General features: G+C 46.7%; 2 protein-coding genes across 4 annotated transcripts in view; one reads left to right on the top strand and one right to left on the bottom strand.

Annotated features, from left to right (window-relative positions):
* Positions 1-20,183, bottom strand: part of CKAP5 (cytoskeleton associated protein 5) — a 76,052-nt gene that overhangs the window by 1,338 nt on the left and 54,531 nt on the right. The window contains exon 44 of one of the 2 annotated variants that reach the window (XM_039378295.1): positions 4,289-4,413. The exons of the other annotated variant lie outside the window; for it this stretch is intronic. Within the exon in view, the coding sequence (XP_039234229.1) occupies positions 4,304-4,413 (110 nt within the window). The 3' untranslated portion in view covers positions 4,289-4,303. Of the gene's footprint in view, positions 1-4,288; positions 4,414-20,183 lie in introns of those variants that run through there. 2 annotated transcript variants of the gene reach the window in all.
* F2 (coagulation factor II, thrombin) lies at positions 9,191-19,214 on the top strand. Of its 2 annotated transcripts, XM_027719485.2 has the most exons (14): positions 9,191-9,284; positions 10,177-10,340; positions 11,331-11,355; positions 11,551-11,601; positions 12,107-12,212; positions 12,297-12,427; positions 14,026-14,322; positions 14,701-14,814; positions 15,099-15,225; positions 15,728-15,895; positions 16,201-16,374; positions 16,556-16,734; positions 18,026-18,096; positions 18,924-19,214. In XM_027719485.2, exons 1-14 carry the CDS (start codon positions 9,206-9,208, stop codon positions 19,065-19,067), a joined length of 1,830 nt encoding a protein of 609 aa, XP_027575286.2. In that variant the 5' UTR covers positions 9,191-9,205; the 3' UTR covers positions 19,068-19,214. The 2 variants fall into 2 exon arrangements, with proteins under 2 accessions (XP_027575286.2, XP_027575287.2); XM_027719486.2 differs by lacking the exon at positions 10,177-10,340 and having other exon boundaries at positions 9,229-9,284.

The raw sequence follows: 20,183 nt of genomic DNA, 5'->3' as shown, positions 1-20,183 counted from the left end.
TGTCCTCACTTTTCCCTGCATGGATCACCACTTAGCTTCACAGTCAACTTGCAGCACCTGATCAGAGGCAGAAGAGTTGATTATTAAACTGGGGGACTTCCCCTGCAGCATAAAATTAATCTTAGTGTGGCACCGTGTGGAAGAAGGAAGTCATTAGTAGGCTACACACTGGAAAAAGAGCCCTGGATAGTGCTGTTGCCTAAACCTTTCTTAACCATCAGCATTTCACCACATTTAACTCAATTTAAGAACTACTCTTGTTTTACATAAATGTCATGACCAGATGCAAGTGGTACAGCCTGTATAGCAAATCGTAAGGTAAGAAAAATTACATACCCAGCTTTAAAAAGTAAAAAGTCTAGTCAAACATTTAAAAACTAAGGAATCACACTTGATGTCAGAAGCATTTATTGACTGCCAGGCTATAAAGAGCCAACTGTTTCCTTTTCTCCAAGCATTTAAGTATATTTTCTGCACCTATACTGCACATGAACACTTGCTGTCTAATAAAAATTAACTTTCTTGATAACAGAGATGTGCTGGAGAACAGCATATTCTGCTGAAGGAGAGAAAACTCAGCCCATTAAAATACAATTTTCACACAAATTCTGATCGGGAGATTCCTTATACGAGATCCCATCAGAATTTTCCCAGGGAAGACAGTTCACTTATATCTAGAACGTCTTGGTAACTGCTGTTCAAGCAAACTATTTTTTTCTGCAATTTCAGTATCACCACTTTTCCACCACTTATTTTTAACCTGCACGTGCTTGGTAGTTTCCTTTTCCTGTTTTCTTCCAGACATACTATCAATTCAGAAGGAATTTTACACTTCAAAATATGTCCATGCATACATTACCACACCCTGGACCTGTACTTACAATAAAGAATTCCAAAAGCCAAGTGACCTCTTCTGTGCCAGATGAACAAGCAATGGTCAGATACAAAGCAATCCCAGTTCTGGAATTAGTTTTGGGACTCTGCTGCCATCCACACCTCCTCCCAGTTTCAGTTCATTTGCATAAATGTCTGTTTTTTGTACACACCAAACAAGTTCCCTGTACTTTGCTATAGTGTTAAAATCAAGCACATTGCAAGAAAGGGGAGCAGTTACTCAGCAGCAGACCTTTGAAGTACTCGACTGAATGAGCTCCAGAACCAAGACTCTACCAAAAAGTCCAGTCCAAGCCTCCCTTCGCATCAGGATTGATGATACCACTGAGAGCATCACTGAAAGCATCACTACCCTGATACTACTCTGAAAGAACCTAAGGGTCAGGAGCCAGACCAGCTTTGTCTGGCTCACTGTGACCAGATAACTCAGGACAGACATACTATTGCTCAGGGAACCTCTTTAGTCCTGCTTTATTGTAGCAGCTTTTCAACTGAGCAACCTTCCTTCTCCAGTCATCCCAATCTGTTTGCTGAAGGCCACCTCTGTTCCGCTGGAAACACATCCCAGCTAGCAGTCGACCTCCCGTTAGTAGATCTCTGCAGGGTCTGAGAGCAAAAGCGCTGAGCCCTTTAAGTGTTCCCTCTGGTGCTGCAGCACAAAGTACAGAGGCCGCTCTCAAGTGTCCTGTAGGACCCACCCATCACCCAGGGTGAGCAAGTGAGGCAGCGGGGTACACACAGCCCTGCGGGCCCTGCACCTCTCTTCATCATCATCATCACCGCCTCCACCACACATCTGTTCTCTCCCACTCCCTTCGACTGAGCTCCTTGGAGAGCCCTGACCCAACCCCAAGACTCACCTACACGACTCACAGATTTGCTGTTTACACTGTTAAAACAAAGCCCCAAGCTCCCCCAGCACACGCCAGCTGCCTGGGGGTGGGACGTGTACCGCGGGGAGGGCAGCCACCCCAGCCCCGCCGGGACGGGACCAGGCAACAGCACGGCCCGGTGGCCCCGCTCCGGCGGCGCCCGCACCGCCAGCACCGAGCAGAGACCAGCGCCCCGCGGGGTCCCGGCCCCATCTCTCCCCGCCCGGGTGCCCGCGGCCCTTCACCAGCCGCGCTCTCCCCGCGGGGCGGTCACGGCGGGCGAACCGCACGGCATCGCCCTCGCACAGGGCGCGCCCGGCAGCGCTCGGGCTCGGGGCTCGGAGCGGGCCCGGGCCGCTCAGCCCCAGCCCCGCCGCCGGGCCGCTCCCCCGCCCCGGCAGCACCGGGACAGGCCGCCAGGCCCCGGTGCTGCACGAAGGGCCCGGCCGCGCTGCCCGGGCACAGCTCCCGCCCGCCCCGCCGGTGCCGGTGCCGGTACCTGCTGCCGCCGCGGCCGCCGCCTGGCACCGCCGCCCGCCGGAAGCGCGGCCCCGCCGCCGGAGGAGCGCGGCCCCGCCCCGCCCGCCGCCGCCGCCGGCCGGGCGCGCCCGCCGCCCGCTCGCTCCGTTCCGCCGGCCCCGAGCCCGGCGGGCGGCGACGGGGAGGCGGGGGCCCGAGCCGGGCCTGCGGCGGCGGAGCCCCTGATGGTGGGTGTTGCGTCCCAGCCGGGGTGGGAAGAGCGGCCCGGCCTTCCCGGACCGGGGGTCTGCGCCTTCAGCTGTCCCCGGCATGTGTGCGTCCCGCAGCCCCTCCGAGACGGCTGTCCTGACCTTGCGCCGCTTCTAAGAGCCGACAGCCGAGAAAGGAGCATGCCTCCCTGTTTGATTCTTAGATGTCTCCTAGAAATACAGACCGTGAAACACTGGGAATGCTGCACGGGTACTGTCTGTGGTGAGAGATCAGAGATTCTTCCCTCTTCACCGGTTTAAAAGAAAAAAAGGTCATAAAAGTAATGGTTCTCATGGCAGAGCCTCACGATTACTGCATAGCAGAGTATCTGTCTCCAATGTTCCTCTTAACCAGCAGCAATCATTCCATATAACAACAGCCAGTGTTAATTCACCCACAACACTTTTGCGTTTGTGCACGGGTCTCCATGTCTCCAAGGTGGTGGCTGATGAAACCACAGTTCTCAATGTCCCTGTTAGCAGGCCATCCACCAAACATTTCCACAGGCTGCAAGGAGAGGAAAGCACAGCATCTGAACTTGAGCCATGGCAAGCCAAGGTGCTGGGGACTGAGAATCAGCACCTCGAGCCCATATCAACCATTAAGGCCAATGGCAAGTGTGAGGAAGAATTAGTCAAGGGTGTGGATCCCAGATCTGCAGCAGAAAAAGTGGAGGTGGGGCATAAAGAGGCAAGGCCAGGAGACTTGGATCTGTTGTCCCCCACAAGTAGGGTTCGATTCAGGGCTCACTTGGCTGGCAAGCCATACGAGGTGCATTCTCTGGCCAGCCAGGTCCAGAAGCGCCTGCAGGACTGTGCTGGGCAGAGATCCTAGCAGGCCAGTTCTTCAGAAGGAGAGACTGTAGAAATTTGTGAGGAGAAGAGCAAAGCTTTCAAAAACTCCAGACTGGCATCCCTGGAGCAGGGGTGAAAGGGCCCACTGGAGGGGCCTGAGGGGCAGGATGAGTATACAGAGCTGATGGAGGGTCATTCTGGCAGCCCAGACCCCACCGCAAAAGTTCTGTCCCAGAAGGAGATGATCAAGCGCAGGTAGCGCTGTGAGGAGTGTGGTAAAGCCTTTCTGTGGCTCTGCCACCTCAAGAAGCACCACTTTGTCCATTATGGCCACAAGCCCTTCCTGTACATGGAGTGTGGCAAGAGCATAGTTCAGAGGGGAGCTTCGAGGCCCATGTGTTGGCCCACGAGTGCGCACCCAGTATGACAAGGCTTATGCGCTCCCTGAGTGACATGGTCATCATCCAGAAGTGGTGGAGGTCGAGACTGGGACCTGACTATCCCAGCCTGCTCATTACTAAAATGAGGTAAAAAGACAACAAAAAAACTAGCTCTCTTGTCTCTGTTACCACAAGGCCCTGTGCTCAGCCCCAGGCAGAATTAGCAGTCTTGGAGGTAACTGCCTGTGTAAATGTGGGTCTTTGCAGTAGCTGCTCCTTGAAGCTGTGAGCCTACACATGCCACATGCCAGTCCTCCTGCAGGGAAGTCATTGGCTGTTGATGGGAATAACTTCTTAGAGAAGACACCCACAATGTTAATGAGCAGTGCTTCTGCTCCGCCTCTGTCACACTGTCAGTTGGTGACAGTGCCCTGTGGGGAAGGCAGGAAATGTCTCAAAGCAGCGACTTTGAACAATGCCTCCCTTTCATGATTTTTTAATTCTTGTTATTCAACAAGGTGCTTTCCTGGGCTTTTACTCTTGGAGCTCAGCAACACTTCTGATCAAATATTTGAAGGTGATGCTCATGCCAGACATTACTGTAATCTTGTAATATGAAGACCATTTTTCACAATTAGCAGAAGCAAAGTCCTGCCATGGAGCTAGGGCTGAGTGTTCCTTCTCCACTCTCACCTGGTTTGCTTGCTGCCAGCTTCCTGGCCTTATGGTGACTGGACAGTCTGTCTGAGGACATGAAAAGGAGAGTTTTGTCTCGCTGTGCAAATAGCATTGTACAGTGCAATTTTCACTGTCCCCAGCTGAAAGATTTTCTCTTTCCTCTCTGGGTTCAAGTTGAGTTCATTAGTCTGTTTCCCTTGTTTCTTTTCTCACATACTTGATTCCTCTCTTCCACTTCTTTCCTTCTCCCACACCAAAAAGCTAAAAGACAGCACCACCACAACTACACCCCAGTATTCCCTCTGCTCCGTCTTCTTCAGTGCCTGTTTGCCGACTGAAGCATGCTGATGGAAATTGGTCCTGTTTCAGGAAGGAAGTGCACAGTTCCCAATGCCATGAACTTGACCTCAAAGGAAGAGACTGACAATACCAGACCTAACAGGTCTTTCAGACTTGCCCACTCTGCACTCTTTTTTCACATGTTATACAAACACCACTTTCATTTGCTGCATCCTCAGTTTTAGCTGTTCTTGCTCTCTGTCTTGTGCCTCTCTAACACCTGCAATTCCCCAAAATTTTTTGTTTAGTGGCTTTAAATTCTCTGGGCTTCTTATGCCCACTGCATATAAAAGAGAAAGGATAGGGAAAACATCAGTAGCACAGTTTCCTTTTGGGGTTCTATGAATGCAGTCATGTGACACTCTGAAAAGTCATTCTTTGTGGTTTTCTACATTAAACATTTTTTTTCCCCTAAACTTTTTTGACTGGTTTGCAGACAGAGTGCTACAGTCAGATCCATGACACTTTGATGTGAAGTGAGGATGGAAGGTGAATTCAACTGATAAACATCGGGTGTCTTTATTTTTAACTATTTTCTTTAAAGTCAGGGGGCACATGAGCTGAGTCTTTACCCTGAGTGCTTGGAGCACAGGCATATGGGGGGGGGCTCGTATTTGAAGCTGCAGTGCTTCCTACTGTTCCCTCTTTGGTGCCTATCCAAACTCAAATATTGACACAGTTGCAGAGTGTTCTTACTGGAGCTGGGCTTGTGTGCTGTGTTTTGAAGCACATGCCCTCTGTCACATCAGAACTGGGAGAGAAGGGGGAGCAATGGGGGGGAAGGGAAGGGGAAAACCAAAGCCCCTATTTCCTAAACAGCTGACCTGCTTCTTTAATCTGAGGTAACAGGAGAGAAATAGTAGGAGCAATTATGAATTCAGAGGTCTTCACAGAAACATTGATCACCTAAGAGTTGATCTGAGTAGCTGGGGCAGGTCTGTGCTGTGCTGCACGTATCACTTGGTTGCAAGATAAACTCAGCTGACTAATCCTGACTGAGGAGCCCATAGGGGACTCTGACTGGGCACCTGGTGATGGTACCATGACTGTGTCTTTGTCTTTATCTTAGAAACACCATGTTCTTATGTGAAAAACCTTTTGCTTGACAGTAAAATGATGAATAAAGTTGTTTACTCCTAAGAAAATCCTACAAAAGCCCTGAAGACCATAATGCTGGTGAACCTCAAAATGGATAGGATCTGTACAGGGTGCCATGGCCTGAGTAGATACTGTCCAATGCTATATAGCTTGGTGTTTGCAGCATCTGAAGGGGTCTAGGATTATCTAATGCTCTACTGTTTCTTGTATTTTTTAATTACTACATTGTGGGCTCTGAATGCCTTTCTTACTGGGATCCATAACAAACACTTGCACCAGTGCATTACATTTGGTGTAGGCAGCAGCATCCTGCTGAGAAACACCTTACTGGAAGAAGGATAGCAAGGAAAAGGATAGGTACCTGCTTGGTCCTATATGCTGGCATGGGCTTCACCAAGGCTTTGGGGTGCTGCTGCAGCACTCTGGGGTGACAAGTGCACAAATCTTTTGGATAATTGGGGTCCTTCATGCTGGCAGGGCTCACTGGTTATCAGGCATGCATGTGAACTTCAGTGTTACACTTAAACTTCACACCACATTCAGGGTTCAGCCCTTGGCCAATTTGTAAACTGGCTTAAAGCTGACCAAGAGGTTTGAACAAAAAGGCAGCAGCAAGCTGCAAGGGAAGGGGATGATTCTCTGGGTCCTAAAGTCCTTCTGACTCAGCAGCTCCCCTGTCCTCAGGGGCAGGGGAACCCCTGTGTGAGGGGATGGGGTTTCATCTTTGTGATTGTATCCAAAGTGTTACTTTGATTAAACTGTGATCAAACTGTATAACTCACTTCAGGAACATATTGATAAATACCCCAACTATTGAACCAGCAAACTCTCCGTCATAGAGCAGACAAAGGCCCAAGAAAACGGGCCAAGGACAAACCTTCTATATTCTGCTCCCTGAAAGTTGACAAAATAGTTACATAGGAAAAAAATAATTGCTAAAGGCTTTCTTCACTTAAAAAGAAGAGTCAACACATAGAGGGAAAGAGATCAAAACTCCCAGCTGTGTTAAAAGCCAGAACTGTGGGATGGTAAAGCTATGAATCTTAACTCTCTTGTCCTAAGAAAGAAAACAGCATCCATCATTCATGAGTGGGTGAAGGTAGAAAGAAAATGAAATGATAATGAGTTGCTTACAGGAATGGTGAACAGGTGGAAGAGTTAAATGTTGAAGGGGTAGAAGTCAAAACCCCTGGAGAGGTGGTAGCTTATGCATGCTGTGCTGCTGCAGAGGCTAACCATATGAGTGGGAGAAACAGAGAGGAGCCCTAGAAGCACATTACAGAACAGAAAAGGCCACAGTGTAAAGAGTCAGCATCTCAAATTACTAACGTTGTTGTAAGATACCAGTAGGGCTGGAAAGTGTCCCAGGATGTAGTGCAAATCTCCAATTTACAAAGCAAAACCAATGTAAAGAAATAGTAGAAACTTAAGTGATGAATGTAACTATGAGTAATCTAGAGACAAAAGGCTTCAGCAGTTATAGTTAACAACACAGTTGTCCTGATAGGTGGGTTCATCCTATGTCACAAGGAGAAAGAAGAACAGCAACTGGAAAAGAAGCAGCCAAATATAGTGACAGAATCATCAGTTTCAGTAAGGCTTCTATAAACAAGTGCTTAAGCAACAAAATGAATGTAGGAACCAGAACAGAAGTAATACTAAAGAAAGATGGCATAGTTAAGTATTGGAAGATATTCATACCTCTCTGATAATCAAGCTTAACTGTTGTACTGTAGCATTGCTTATTGTTAGCCTTACATACTGCATGATACCATGAAAGGTGCTAACGGCTTTCCTTTAAAGGGAAGACAAGAAGATAGTAAAAATCAATGCATAACAATGTTGACTTTAGCTGCAGTGTAAGGGCTGCCTGGTTATTATAATAAGAGACAGAGAGAGATTCAGGAATGAAGAAAAGTGACTGAGAATATTGGAAACTGTTTGCGCCCATCCCACAGCAAGGAGTGGAGGTGGCTGCTGTGTAGGACACGGCAGCAGCTCTGACTTCACCACTCTTCCCAAACCTGTTTGTGCTTTGATGCCTCCTTCCTGTCCCTGCCTGTGCTCTTTGACTAAGTGCTGCTTCCCGGCTAAGTAACACGGGTTGTTTGTAGGGTCGTGTCTAATTTCAGAAACACTTCTCCACCCAGGTCGTCTCCACTCAGGGCATCCCAGCCATTCCCAAAAGTGTCTCTCCAAAATCTCAGGGGGTGGAGCAAGTGCGTGGATGAGAACAGGAGACGTTCTTATATGAAGCAGGGAGCCTCTGCAACTGCTCTTTGTACCAGTGGCCACAGAGTCATTCCTCAGCCACCCTAATGCTAATATTTGCACTCCTTCTATGGAGATAAACATCACAGATGTATCTGCTGCACAGAGGCTCAGCACAAAACATGCTTCCTGCTGGCAGAAAGCACTTTCATGCCATGTGGCAGTTCCTGAAACTACTCCCACCCTTCCCTGCTTTCTGCTGGTTTTTTCACTCTGCCAATGTTCTGCTTGCTGTAGGAATCACTAGAGCTTTCCCACCTCTGGTCGCGCAGTTCTTGACTTATTAACTGATGTAATGACATCCAGACCAGTCCCGCCTCTCTGCTCCTGGAAGCCCTTGTTTTCCTGTCTAGTTTGGGGTATGCTAGCTCCCTGCTTGTCAGAGCTTCTGTTTCCTTTTTGGATGTGCTTTAGAGTGTTCCACTGTGGGGGAATAAAATGGGAAGCCCAAACTTCATGCAGCTTTATCCTCCTCCACTCAGCAGGGGTAAGGCAGTGGGAAGTATGCACTGCCAAGGGCATTGCTGACCTAACTGGTTAAATTCCAAGTGGGCTGTTAAAGGCACCCCTTCTGCTCCTTTAGCATTGGTGAGGGAGAAGGAGGAGACAAACCCTATGTTCTGGTGCCAAAATAGCTGGGGCTGAGCTTGCTGATAACTGTAGGGAGAAAAGACAACTGAACTCTAGGGAGAAGTAGAGGGGCTTGCAGCTAAAGAAAGGAGGACTGGGAGTGGCTAAGGAGCTCTCTTGCTGCCTGCAAGGCTACTAGAGAAGAGGTCTCTGAGAAGAGTCAGCATGGTGGGGAGGCAGTGATGGTGCCGAGAGCTTCATGGGAGCAAGGTGGGGGAAAAGGAGAAAGCTCCTCTCCGTGCCAGCCCAAGTTCTCCATGTGTCCTGGGACAAGCTTATCCTCTCGCTCCCCATGACATCTTCCCAGTTATTCAATAGGATGTTAATTAAGTAAGAAAATGAAGATGCTCTGAAGAGAGGGAGAGATGCCAAGAGAGAGGAGCCTCAGTCCCACTGTCCCTGACACACCACGACCTCTGGAGTCCTGTTTCTTCATTCTGGTTCAATATTAACCCAGCGGGGCTGTGACTCCACTTATTCTGCTTCCTTTGCAATTCCCCTGCAGCCAGGGCTGTACAGCATGGCACACACCAACACCAGCATACTGAAGGGCCTGCTCTTCTCCAGCCTTTTGCACCTCACATTGAGCCATGCTGGAGGTAAGACTCAATGGCAGAGGGAGAAGGACGGTACTAGTGGGTGACAGCAGGAAGAAAGATGGGATTATTTCTTTCCAGGGGTAAAGCAGGTGGCAGGTTTTCTTGGTAAGTCCGGAAGACCTGCTAAAAGCTTGAAGTTGAAATCAAAAGGGTGCTGAGAGTGGAGTGAGCATAGGATGATGCAACCAGCATCTGTCAGCTGGTGACAACAGCTCAGTGGACTTTTTGGGTGGCCTGGGAAATGGCAGGGGACAGAATATGGCTCAGTCCAGGATCATGTGTAACACAACTGTGGGACTTTTGGGGATAGAATTCCTCAGCTGACCTGGGTGGCTTCAATTCTCCATTGCCTCCCCAGCTGTTCCTTATCACAGCTTTAGGTCATACAGAGTATGCCACCTTCCTGCTTACTGCTCCTTTTATGAGAGCCTCTAATTCATCTGTCTTTTCTTAGTATGATGCCCTACTGTGTGTGGGATGAACCTGTCTACAGGTCTCAAATCACGGTCTCTGAACACGAAGATGGAACCAGGCTGTGCTTATTGCAGTGGTCTGAGGCTGGAAAGACATAAATACAGTGGCTGGCAGGGACAGTAGCAGGCTCAAAGCAAATAAGCCTCTACCTAACTGCAAATCAGCAGAGCAGCTTTGCTGAGGAAGCACAGGATTCCTTTCACTTCTGTTACCTAAGTGACAGATGAATTACAGAGAGCTTGCTCTGATCATCAGGTGTACACCACACAGAGCTTCTCCTCCTGTATGGTGCACTGTGGGAGGCTGGGCTGTGGGATCACTACATCAACTGCTTGTGGTTTTTGGAAACTGCAACGGGAGACAAAGGGGCCCTCCAGCTGCAGGCAGCCCTTTGACTGGCAATATTCTGACCCGGTAGTTTTCCTGGAAAAGGGGCAGGCACTGTCACTGCTCAAGCGCCCACGACGTGCCAACAAGGGATTTCTAGAAGAGATGCTTAAGGGAAACCTGGAGCGAGAGTGCCTGGAGGAGACATGCAGTTATGAGGAGGCTTTTGAAGCCCTTGAATCCACCGATCAGACGGTATGTATAGGTGTTCCCAAGGAAACATTCCCTCAGCCAGCCTCTGTAGTGAGAGACCAGCAGATCACACACATAGCCAGGGACTCAGTTCTGCGAACCAAAGATGAGGCTGGTGTGTGTGTGCCCCAAGGAGAGCTCAGGCTTTCTTAGGGAGCTTTGCTCCTGGAGACACTCCAGGGAATGCAGCTCAAAGCTCAGGTTACTTTTCCTCCCTCTCTTTGCATGAACTGAAGAGAGCCTTCCCATGGGTCCAGAGTAGCATCTTCTACTAGCTCAGCATGGTGCCTCACACATGTGAGCTGCCAAAGTCCCGGACACTCACAGAAGAGCTGGCTTGGCAGCCAAACACTGAGTGCAGATGCCTCGAACTCCTTTGAGCTGAAGCCTTAGCACATCCTGTCCCCTTTTCTGGTTTCAAAACTCACTCACTCTACTAAATTTGTGCTGCATCCTTTTGGGATTTGCTCCTAGCCCCAAGGCCGGTGTCCATGCTGAATTCCACACCCAAGAATACAACAGATAAACAGTTAGGAGCCTAAGCCAGCAAGACACCACCTCTGTGGAGTACTTCTAAAGCAATCAGCCCCAGGCTGCAAAGGAGAGACCTAGATCTAAACAGCTGACCTACATGTGATCTATGGACTTAGAAGTTCTAGGTTCAGCTGCTTGGATATCTGCACTGTAGCCCACTGCACTGTAGAAGGCTTTGCTTTCTCTGCAGGTTGATGAAGGTTGTAAGCATCTTTAATCTCTTTAGAAAAAACAGTACTCTCTTAATCCTGAGCCTGACACGTGGGAATGTGGTTTTATATCAGATTTTTTGCTTTGTTGAACTCTGTATTAATTAGTATAAACAAGCTAGGTTAGTCTTTCCTTTTGTTGTAATGGGACATTCTCTTACTGGTTTGAATTGCAGTAGCCAAGCAAGGTCTGATGTTCTGTGTCTCTAAATACATATTTTTCTAATTGTTTTTTTTCTTTTATTTACAGGAGGCATTTTGGTCAAAATACCAAGGTAAGTTGTTTCAAGTCCCGCAGGCACTGTACTGTCCCTTAGGATGCGCTGTCCCATCCTGGAGAGAGTGGCTCTTTCAAGAGCTCACTTTCTGGGCAAAGCACTTGTGTTTTGTCTCTAGATGATAAACTGATTCAAATTATGATGCTTATTTGGATTCCTTTCATATGTGTTTCTTTTTTCTGATTTTGCTAGTATGTCAGGGCCAGAGAATGCCCAGGACAGTTCTGGATGCTTGTCTAGAAGGTATGAAATTCATGCTGACCTCAATCTCCCAGATACAGTGAGTGCCAGGAACTTGCTTCCTGCAGAGCTTGTACAGAAAAAAAAAATAATCTAAAGTTGGAGAAGGCATACAATTATAAAGAAAAATATCAGGAGGGGAATTTGAATTCTTTCTTCCTCTTTATTTCCCCACTAACAATTTCACAAACAGCCTGACTTGTGCACTGAAACAGCATGGGGTAAATATCCTTTTCCTTGTGACACAGTCAGGTGCAGCCTAAGGTGAGCAACCTCTCAGAAGGGCTCTGAGCCAAAGCAAAGCACAGACCCTCAGGGATAACTCCCTCTGATGAGGCAGAGAGAGCTTAGGCTGTGTGCTCTTCTCATAGGAAGAGGATGACTGTGCTTGTGCAAGCTTCTGCACACAGCAAAAGCTAAAGGCATATGAGGGATGGTACCTCTGACCTTGAAAATGCAACATCCAGTTCCATTGACCCTGGCTTACACCATGTTGGGATTTTGACAGGTGACTGCTCTCTTGGGCTGGGCCAGAACTATCGGGGAACAATCAGCTACACCAAATCAGGGATTGAATGTCAAGTGTGGACAAGCAAATATCCACATATTCCTAAGTAAGTTCATCTTCTGCATACCCCTAAAGGGTTCTCCAAGGTGTCCTTCCGTCCTTCCTAGCCTAACCAGCTTTTTTCTCATAGATTTAATGCCACCATTTATCCCAATCTCATTGAGAACTACTGCAGGAACCCAGACAACAACTCAGAAGGCCCGTGGTGCTACACCCGAGACCCAACAGTGGAACGGGAGGAGTGTCCTGTCCCAGTGTGTGGTATGCCTCAGCACTACACTCCAGAACACCTTTCACTCACAGCAAACACTGCACTGAGACTGATACTAAATCAGTCAAGGAGAGGGTTAGGAGGGTTACAGGAGCAGAGGTTAGTAGAAGTAGAGAGGCTGTATCTTAAAGGATAAAGCAGCTGAGGAAGAAAAGTTATTGAGTTGCCCATACATAATATGCTGTTTTCTCTACACTACCTTAATCCAAATCTAAGTTAAATCCAGTGTCAGCAGTCCCCTGGAATCTACTACAGTTTTTTATAGTCAGAGTCGTTCCAAAATTCTGGCTCAGTTGCCTCTAATTTGTGACAGCCATGAGTCATACTGTTTTTTGGTCTGAATTCCCACCTTTAGGACAAAATAACTACAGGTTGTGCTTAACTGTCTGCCTTAACATTCACTTCCGTGGAGGCATACCCACAAACTCAAGAAAAGAGAAGATGCCCTTCTCTTATCATTGCACTTGACTCCCCCTACACTAATACGTTCCCATTTCCCCCCAGTGCAGAGCTGTCTCCCCTGGGACTTGGCTTCTGTCTCAGAAGAACTGGTAGAAAGCAGAGAAGCTTCTCACAGCAGAAGCGTCTCTTCCAAAAGCAGAGACTAAAGGCAACAACCCTAAGTGAAAGTCGGAGAGGTCAGCAACCATTTTGACCATGGGGTATTCTGAAGTTTTAAAAGCCTGGTCATACTTGTCATACTGGTCTGCAGTATGACAAACTGAAAAGAGATACGGCTCTGCTTTGAGGCAATCAGGCATCTGTACTATCTCTGTTCACTAGTTTCTGACCTACAGTAGCTTACAGTTACACTTACATGTGCATGGATATGGCAGGACTAAAAAAGCCTTGGCTTTGTGCACAGTTCTTTTGTAATCATACTGACACAAGTCAATCAAACAGAAGCAGCCTCACCGATTAAGCTCAGTGGCTGTTGTGCCCCAGGATGAATAGTCAAACAGGGGGGTCTCTCCCCCTGTGCACAAGGAGAAGGCAGCTTGAGGTCAAGCAACTGCCACAGGACAGATTATTGGGTGTCCACTCCCTCAGGAAATGCTGCTTAAAGTTTGCAGCCATTAGAACACTTGAAAGAAAAAGTGTGGTAAGTCTTGAAGGAAAATTTTTCACTTATCATTAGATTTAGAAACACTGGCAAAAGTAAAATTTTGCCATTTTAGTAGCATATCACAGTAAAAAGCTCCCCCAAATATGGCCTAGTTATTATGCATTTGCATATAAGGCATTGGAGGTTCTAATACAGCAGCATTACGATGCTTGGAGGCACCTACCCATCCCTTGAGCTGATTCTCAAAGATGCCCAGAAATGAACACAATATTGTTCCTCACATCTTAGTGACAAAGAAAAGTGTGATGAATAGTGCCAGTTTCACCTCCCCTACTGTTGAGCCACCTGACACTGCAATATTTTAGAGGGCCACCACATGTATGGGAGCACAGCAGGAGCTCCCAAACGTAATGGGATGCCCCATGGAACTCTAGGCTTTTGTAAAGGGGCACTGGTGCAATTCACTAACAGTACTTCTAAGTGCTAAGCTATGGCTTAAATCACAGCTCTCTGTCTTTCTAGGTGAAGACAGGACAACAGTTCCATTTACTCCTCGAGTCACACCACCTCCCCCAGTGGAGCCTTGTGAACAAGAGAAAGGCATGCTTTACACAGGGACCCTCTCAGTCACTGTGTCTGGAGCTAAGTGTCTGCCTTGGAACTCTGAGAAAGCCAAAGAGGTGCTCCATGGAAAGCACCTTGACCCAGAGGTGAAGCTGCTGGAGAATTACTGTCGGAATCCAGACAGAGACGATGAGGGTGTCTGGTGTGTCACGGATGAACCACCCTACTTTGACTATTGCGATCTGCACTACTGCGGTGAGAAGTCTGCATAGGTTTGGGTAGGCACACTTGTGAGGCAGCAGCAAATACAACCAGTACATGCCACTAGGGTGAAGTGCTTGATCTGGGAGGTGTAGACAAGGATGTACATGCACCATGCACGTGGGAGTCCTGTTTGTCCAAATATAACATGTACTAACCTGCCTTAGGTACACAGTGCTGTTATGTGTCTCACGGGTTCTCTTCTCCCTGAAAACTCACAATGGTGGACAAGGAACATTAAAAAGAGCAGTGGTTTTAAAACATCATTCCTTCATCAGACTCACTGTGTGTCGAAAGGAACATTTACATTGCTGATAATTATGGAAACTACAGCTAAGCCTTTTACCATGTTTGTCTTTCCATCTCTCTCAGACAGCTTGCTAGAGGAGGAGGACGAAGAGAGGGAGGGAATATCAGGACGTTCTACTCATCCTCAAGAGTTCAGAACCTTCTTTGATGACAAAACTTTTGGTTCAGGCGAAGCAGGTGAGCAAAAACTCGACACAGCATCACAGTTTGTAGAAAGGCTGTAGCTTCTTCCCACAGGGCACTCACTGTTCCTCAGAAACATCAGCTAGACAAATGCTGTTAAAAGCAGGGGAAGATATTGAAATTCCTTGAAGAGCTCTCAGAAGTCAATATCTGGTTACAATCATGGAGCTAGTGAGCACTTCCTTCCTAGGATCTTCCAGCTTAGCATGATGACTGCAAATGACAGTTCTCCATGGTGAATCAGGTAGAGTAACAAAGCCAGATGCCTACTTTTTCAGACTGTGGCACTCGTCCTTTATTTGAGAAGAAGAAGGTAACGGACAAAAGTGAGAAGGAGCTGTTGGAGTCCTACACGAGAGGCAGAGTTGTCCATGGAGATGACGCAGAAGTTGGCAGCTCCCCCTGGTAAGTATTATCTTTGCATAGTCCTTCATAAGGAATTGTGTCTTCCTTCTCTCCAGCTCAAGAAAGTAGAAATAAAAGGGCTTTCTTATCTCAGGCAGCATGCACACATTATGGATTCTTATCAAAACTTCTCCAAGTGGTTGATAGGGCAGTAGTAACATCGCTGGAAAGAAACTCACCTCTTGAGCTAAGTACTCAACCACCTGGGAAAAAAAGAGTGTTGGTGTGTTTCATCTTTGTCTCTTCCTCTTTCCAGCATTGCTGGAGCAGAAAGGATGAGGAACCTCTCTAGGTGAAAGAAATGGGGTAATTGGCCTACTACACAGAACATACGTGTCCAGGGAAGACTTGCTACAGAGCCACTTATGCAGTTCTCTTTGTCAGTACAGTGCAATGCTCTTCCCTGCTCACTGCAAATTCTGCACTTTCCACAGGACACTGGGACCTGTTCAGCCAGCCATATCTTTAGTCCTGCTAAGTCTTCCTCCTCCTCATCTCTCAGGCAGGTGATGCTCTACAAAAAGACTCCTCAGGAGCTGCTCTGTGGGGCCAGCCTCATCAGTGACAGCTGGATCCTGACTGCTGCTCACTGTATTTATTACCCACCCTGGGACAAGAACTTAACTACAAATGACATCTTGGTGCGGATTGGCAAGCACATAAGGACAAAGTAAGAGTCTGGATGAAGTGAGAGTGAACTAGTCTTCCTCTTGGAGTAATGAGATACAGTTCAGTATCCAAGGAAATATCACACCAATGTCACATGTCTATCAATAATGGGATCTAATGGGGCTGTCATTTGCTGCTCTTGCTGATCCTAAAGATTAAAGGGAGGGCAGAAGCATGGGAAGCCTAAAGGGGTGCTCCAATGTAAAGACAGCATTGTCTCAGAGGTTACAAAGCACCTGAGATTACCACGAACCCCAGAAGACTCTTAGTTGCTACTGTTCAGCAAGTTCTTCATAACTATTTCAGATATGAAAAGAATAAAGAAAAGATTGCTCTGTTGGATAAAATCATCATCCATCCTAAGTACAACTGGAAAGAGAACATGGACCGAGACATTGCACTCATGCACTTAAGGAGACCCGTCATCTTCAGTGACTACATCCATCCTGTCTGCCTGCCTACCAAAGAGGTCGTGCAGAGGTGAGGAGACTGTCCTACAGTCCTAAAAATACAAGCTACAAAAGCCATCTCTAGTCTTTCAAAAAAAAAAAAAAAAAAAAAAGACAGAAAAAGATGACTTATCAAGCTATTTGCAGCAAGAGAGCCAGATAGGAAAAAGCTGTTACAAAACATTTGATTATATTCATGCATCCTTCCACAGGCTGATGCTGGCAGGCTACAAAGGGCGGGTAACTGGCTGGGGAAACTTGAAAGAAACATGGGGCACTAGCCCCAGCAACCTGCCCACAGTTCTGCAACAGCTCAATGTGCCCATTGTAGACCAAAGTATCTGCAGGGATTCCACCAAAATTAAAGTCACTGACAACATGTTTTGTGCAGGTAAGTAGCACTGGAGACAGAGGTACAACTTGCTAGAGAAGACGAGGGCTCTGAGCTCCTGGTGGGGCTCATGCAGCAAGGTTACCTTCTGATAGATTTGCAAATGCCTTCCGCAAAGAATAACTTCCCTGTGATAAGAACTTTCTCAGCTCTCAGAAAACATAAAGGCTGTAGAACTTAAAGCTATGAATGAAGTTTGTAACACCAAGCTGTGTCAGGCACTAGTCTAATGGCACCAGGTATCAGCAGCAGCTGATTCAGTGGGAGAACTAAGCATATATAAAATTATCTTTTCATCAGTACATAGAACAATTCAGTGACTTCCTAAATTAAAGGCTGCACACCCATTATCCTGTCTACTAGCTTGTCTCAATGTTCTGGAGCCCATTCGTACTTATGCCTGCAAATTTTGTGGCAACACAAAATTTGCACCTTCCTAAATCTCTTCTGGCTCTATACCCTTTTTCAGTGAGAAGGGAAGTAGACACAGAATTCAAGATATCAAAAGACTATGGATTTATGTAAGAGTTCAACAGTTCCTGCTGTATTCTTCATTTGTGCAGACTTTATCGGTTCCTACAAGCAAACCTCCAGTGATCTCTCAATAAGTTTGTGCTGCTTGCATGTAAGCACATGTGATTGCTTGAGTTAGGATGGAAGCCAATTTCATGAGTGTGCTGAAAATACACTGTTCTTATGGTTTCTTTTTCTAGACAGCATTCTTGAAAAACAGCTGAGATGCAGACATACAGAAAAAAAGGGAGACAGAGTGATGGGAAAATGCAAAGATACTGTCTAGTTCATCAGGAATGAAAGTGAAATCCTGTTCCTCTTCATAGTGAGACTTTAGGAAGACAGCTGGGGGAGAGGAGAAACAGAGCTTGCAGTGACAGGAAGGTGAAAGTGAGGACAGCAACATACCTCTGTAGTAAACAGAATGATAGAAAACGACACATGGAGTATTACAAATAAGTTTCTGAGACAAGAAAATCACAGTAGCTCAAGCTACAGCTGTTGAACACAGTGGCAACTGACATGGCTATCCTGATTAATAAAACAGGAATGAGAGCACAGAGGGTGAATCAGGAATGTTGCAAAGACAGAAGCAGAGTTAGCTGTTTTACATATAAATTTAGAAAATTGCTTTGGTTTTTTATTAAGTCCGAGTTGGCAGGAGTAGCAAACAATCTATCTCGTGGGTCTCAGAAAATTTATGTAACTTCAAGGAAAAGATGGCCAACACCAGCCACTTCCCCTACAGTCAAATGTCCGACTTTTTTCTTGGCTGTAGGTTACAGTCCTGAAGACTCAAAGAGAGGAGATGCCTGTGAAGGGGACAGTGGGGGACCTTTTGTAATGAAGGTATGTTCAACAAGCTCAAGCTCATAAGACAGATAGAGCTTGGTTTGTGCTACGCTAAACTTTCATAATAGTCTAAAAGACAGCAGCAGAGGTGGAGACTGCTGAGTGGCTGAAGCAAACCCAGCTCATGTCCAAGCTGAATCCTGGAGATGAGTCCTGCAGTCACACAGCCCCACTTCTATACTGAGCTCTCAGCATATATGGAGATCAGCTGCAGAATGCATGACTGATGGCCAATTCTTACTTACAGGTTTAAGAGTAGAGACAAAACAACTCCAACAAGCTCTGTTGGAGATGCCAGTCTGAATCCCAAAGCAGTATCCTTCATTAAAGAGGCTGGGGTGCATACAAGGTTTAGATCTGAAAGGGCAACAAAGCACAAGTCCTATGAGGAGCAGCTGAGGAAGGGGGGGGTTATTTGGCCTGGAGAAAAGGAGGGTCAGGGGTGACCTTATCACTCTCTACAACTACCTGAAAGGAGGTTGTAACAAGGTGGGGGTTGGCCTTTTCTCCCAGAGAACTACCAACAGGACAAGAGGAAATGGCCTCAAGCTGTGCCAGGGGAGGTTGAGGTTGGACATTAGGAGGAATTTCTTCACTGAAAGGGTGCTTAAGCATGGGAAAGGGCTGCCCATGCAAGTGGTAGCATCACTGGTAGTGTTCAAGAAATGACCAGACTTTGAACTTAGTGCTATGGTTTAGTTGGTAGGGTGGTGTTCGGTCAAAGGTTGGGCTTGATCTTGGAGGTCTTTTCCAACTTAATGCTTCCATGATTCTATCAAAGTCTCTTGCTCCTTGTGTCAATCCCATTTTTTTATTTGCTTTAGAACCCAGATGACAACCGTTGGTATCAAGTGGGAATAGTTTCATGGGGAGAAGGATGTGACCGAGATGGCAAATATGGATTTTACACCCATGTATTCCGCCTGAAAAAGTGGATGCGAAAAGCCATTGAAAAACATGGGCGATAGTTGAAGCATTTACCTTGCTTGCTCTCAGACTTGCTACAATGCTCCACTTAAAAACATAAGCACAGAAGATCCTGAAGTAAAAGTTATATCCTTACAACTTGACAAAGGAAAGTCTTATCCTTCAAAAATAAAAGCTCTTAAACCCATTCTCTTCCTTTTGTTCATGCTGAGTTTAGTTGCACTTGGATCTAAGCCATAACAGTAGCCAGGAGTAACACAGCACTGGCTGTATTACTAATTACCTTTTGTGCTTCAAATTCTCCTCCCTTCCATCAGCTATAAGCAACAGATTTTGGACCTGAGATGATGGCCTTGGCAGTAACAGCAAGCACAACTGTGCCCTCATGCACTGTCCATTTTCTCCCTTCAAGACAACTCATTTTCTGTTCTAGATTTTGAGCCAAGAATGTACCAGAGATAAGCACCCGATGGTAACTGTGGCATTACACAAAACACCAGTGTCAAAAGAAAAGCCATAAAGACATTGTTCTCAGCTACAATAGCAGGCAACAAATACCAGCACCACTGTGCAATTCACCCTGCAAAGGAATATGGGCTTCAATATGTTAAGCAGCACTTCCACTAACTTTCTACGTAGCAGGTCCTGCTGGGTCCTCATTGTGTATTTTCCACCTGCATAGCAAGATTCAGAAGGAACCAATTCATGCAATGTCAAAGGGCCTCCAAGGGAAGCATCCTGCACTATACTTATTTGCTTGTCTTATAGAGGCTGTTTAGGGATCTCTCCTAAAAGAAGCATCGGTTCTTTCATAAACTCTTTAGCAGCAATTTGTGGACTGCTGAGGACTCAGCAGTACAGCAGTAAACACATTCTTGGCTAGCCAACTTGTTCAGCCCAATTTTCTCTTAAAGCAATCATGAGATTTGAAAACTCTACTTGCTCTCTATGGCACCTCATTCCTGAACTCCTTGCTCATGCCATTAAGGCACGGAAACTGGCAACAGTGAAATTAGTTGTTCTAAAAAAACAGTTATTGATATTAGTGTCTGGCCACCTCCTTTAAGATGGCTCACGTGGGAAACAACTTGAAGTAGCCCAATTTCATTGCCCTAATAAAGCACAAACCCCAACCTCTTAACGACAGCTGAGGAATG

Source organism: Pipra filicauda, unplaced genomic scaffold (assembly GCF_003945595.2).
Source record: "Pipra filicauda isolate LSUMZ 115617 unplaced genomic scaffold, ASM394559v2 scaffold133_size2016399_pilon, whole genome shotgun sequence".
Lineage (NCBI taxonomy): Eukaryota > Metazoa > Chordata > Aves > Passeriformes > Pipridae > Pipra > Pipra filicauda.
The sequence above is the reverse complement of the archived record's forward strand: the minus strand, read 5'-3'. Positions and strand labels throughout refer to the sequence as shown.

Coding starts and splice junctions, on each gene's coding strand:
- F2 (XM_027719485.2), top strand. CDS start 9,206: ATGGCACACACCAACACCAGCATACTGAAGGGCCTGCTCTTCTCCAGC. Junction 11,356..11,550: donor ATTTTGGTCAAAATACCAAG/GTAAGTTGTTTC, acceptor TGATTTTGCTAG/TATGTCAGGGCCAGAGAATG. Junction 16,735..18,025: donor TGACAACATGTTTTGTGCAG/GTAAGTAGCACT, acceptor TCTTGGCTGTAG/GTTACAGTCCTGAAGACTCA.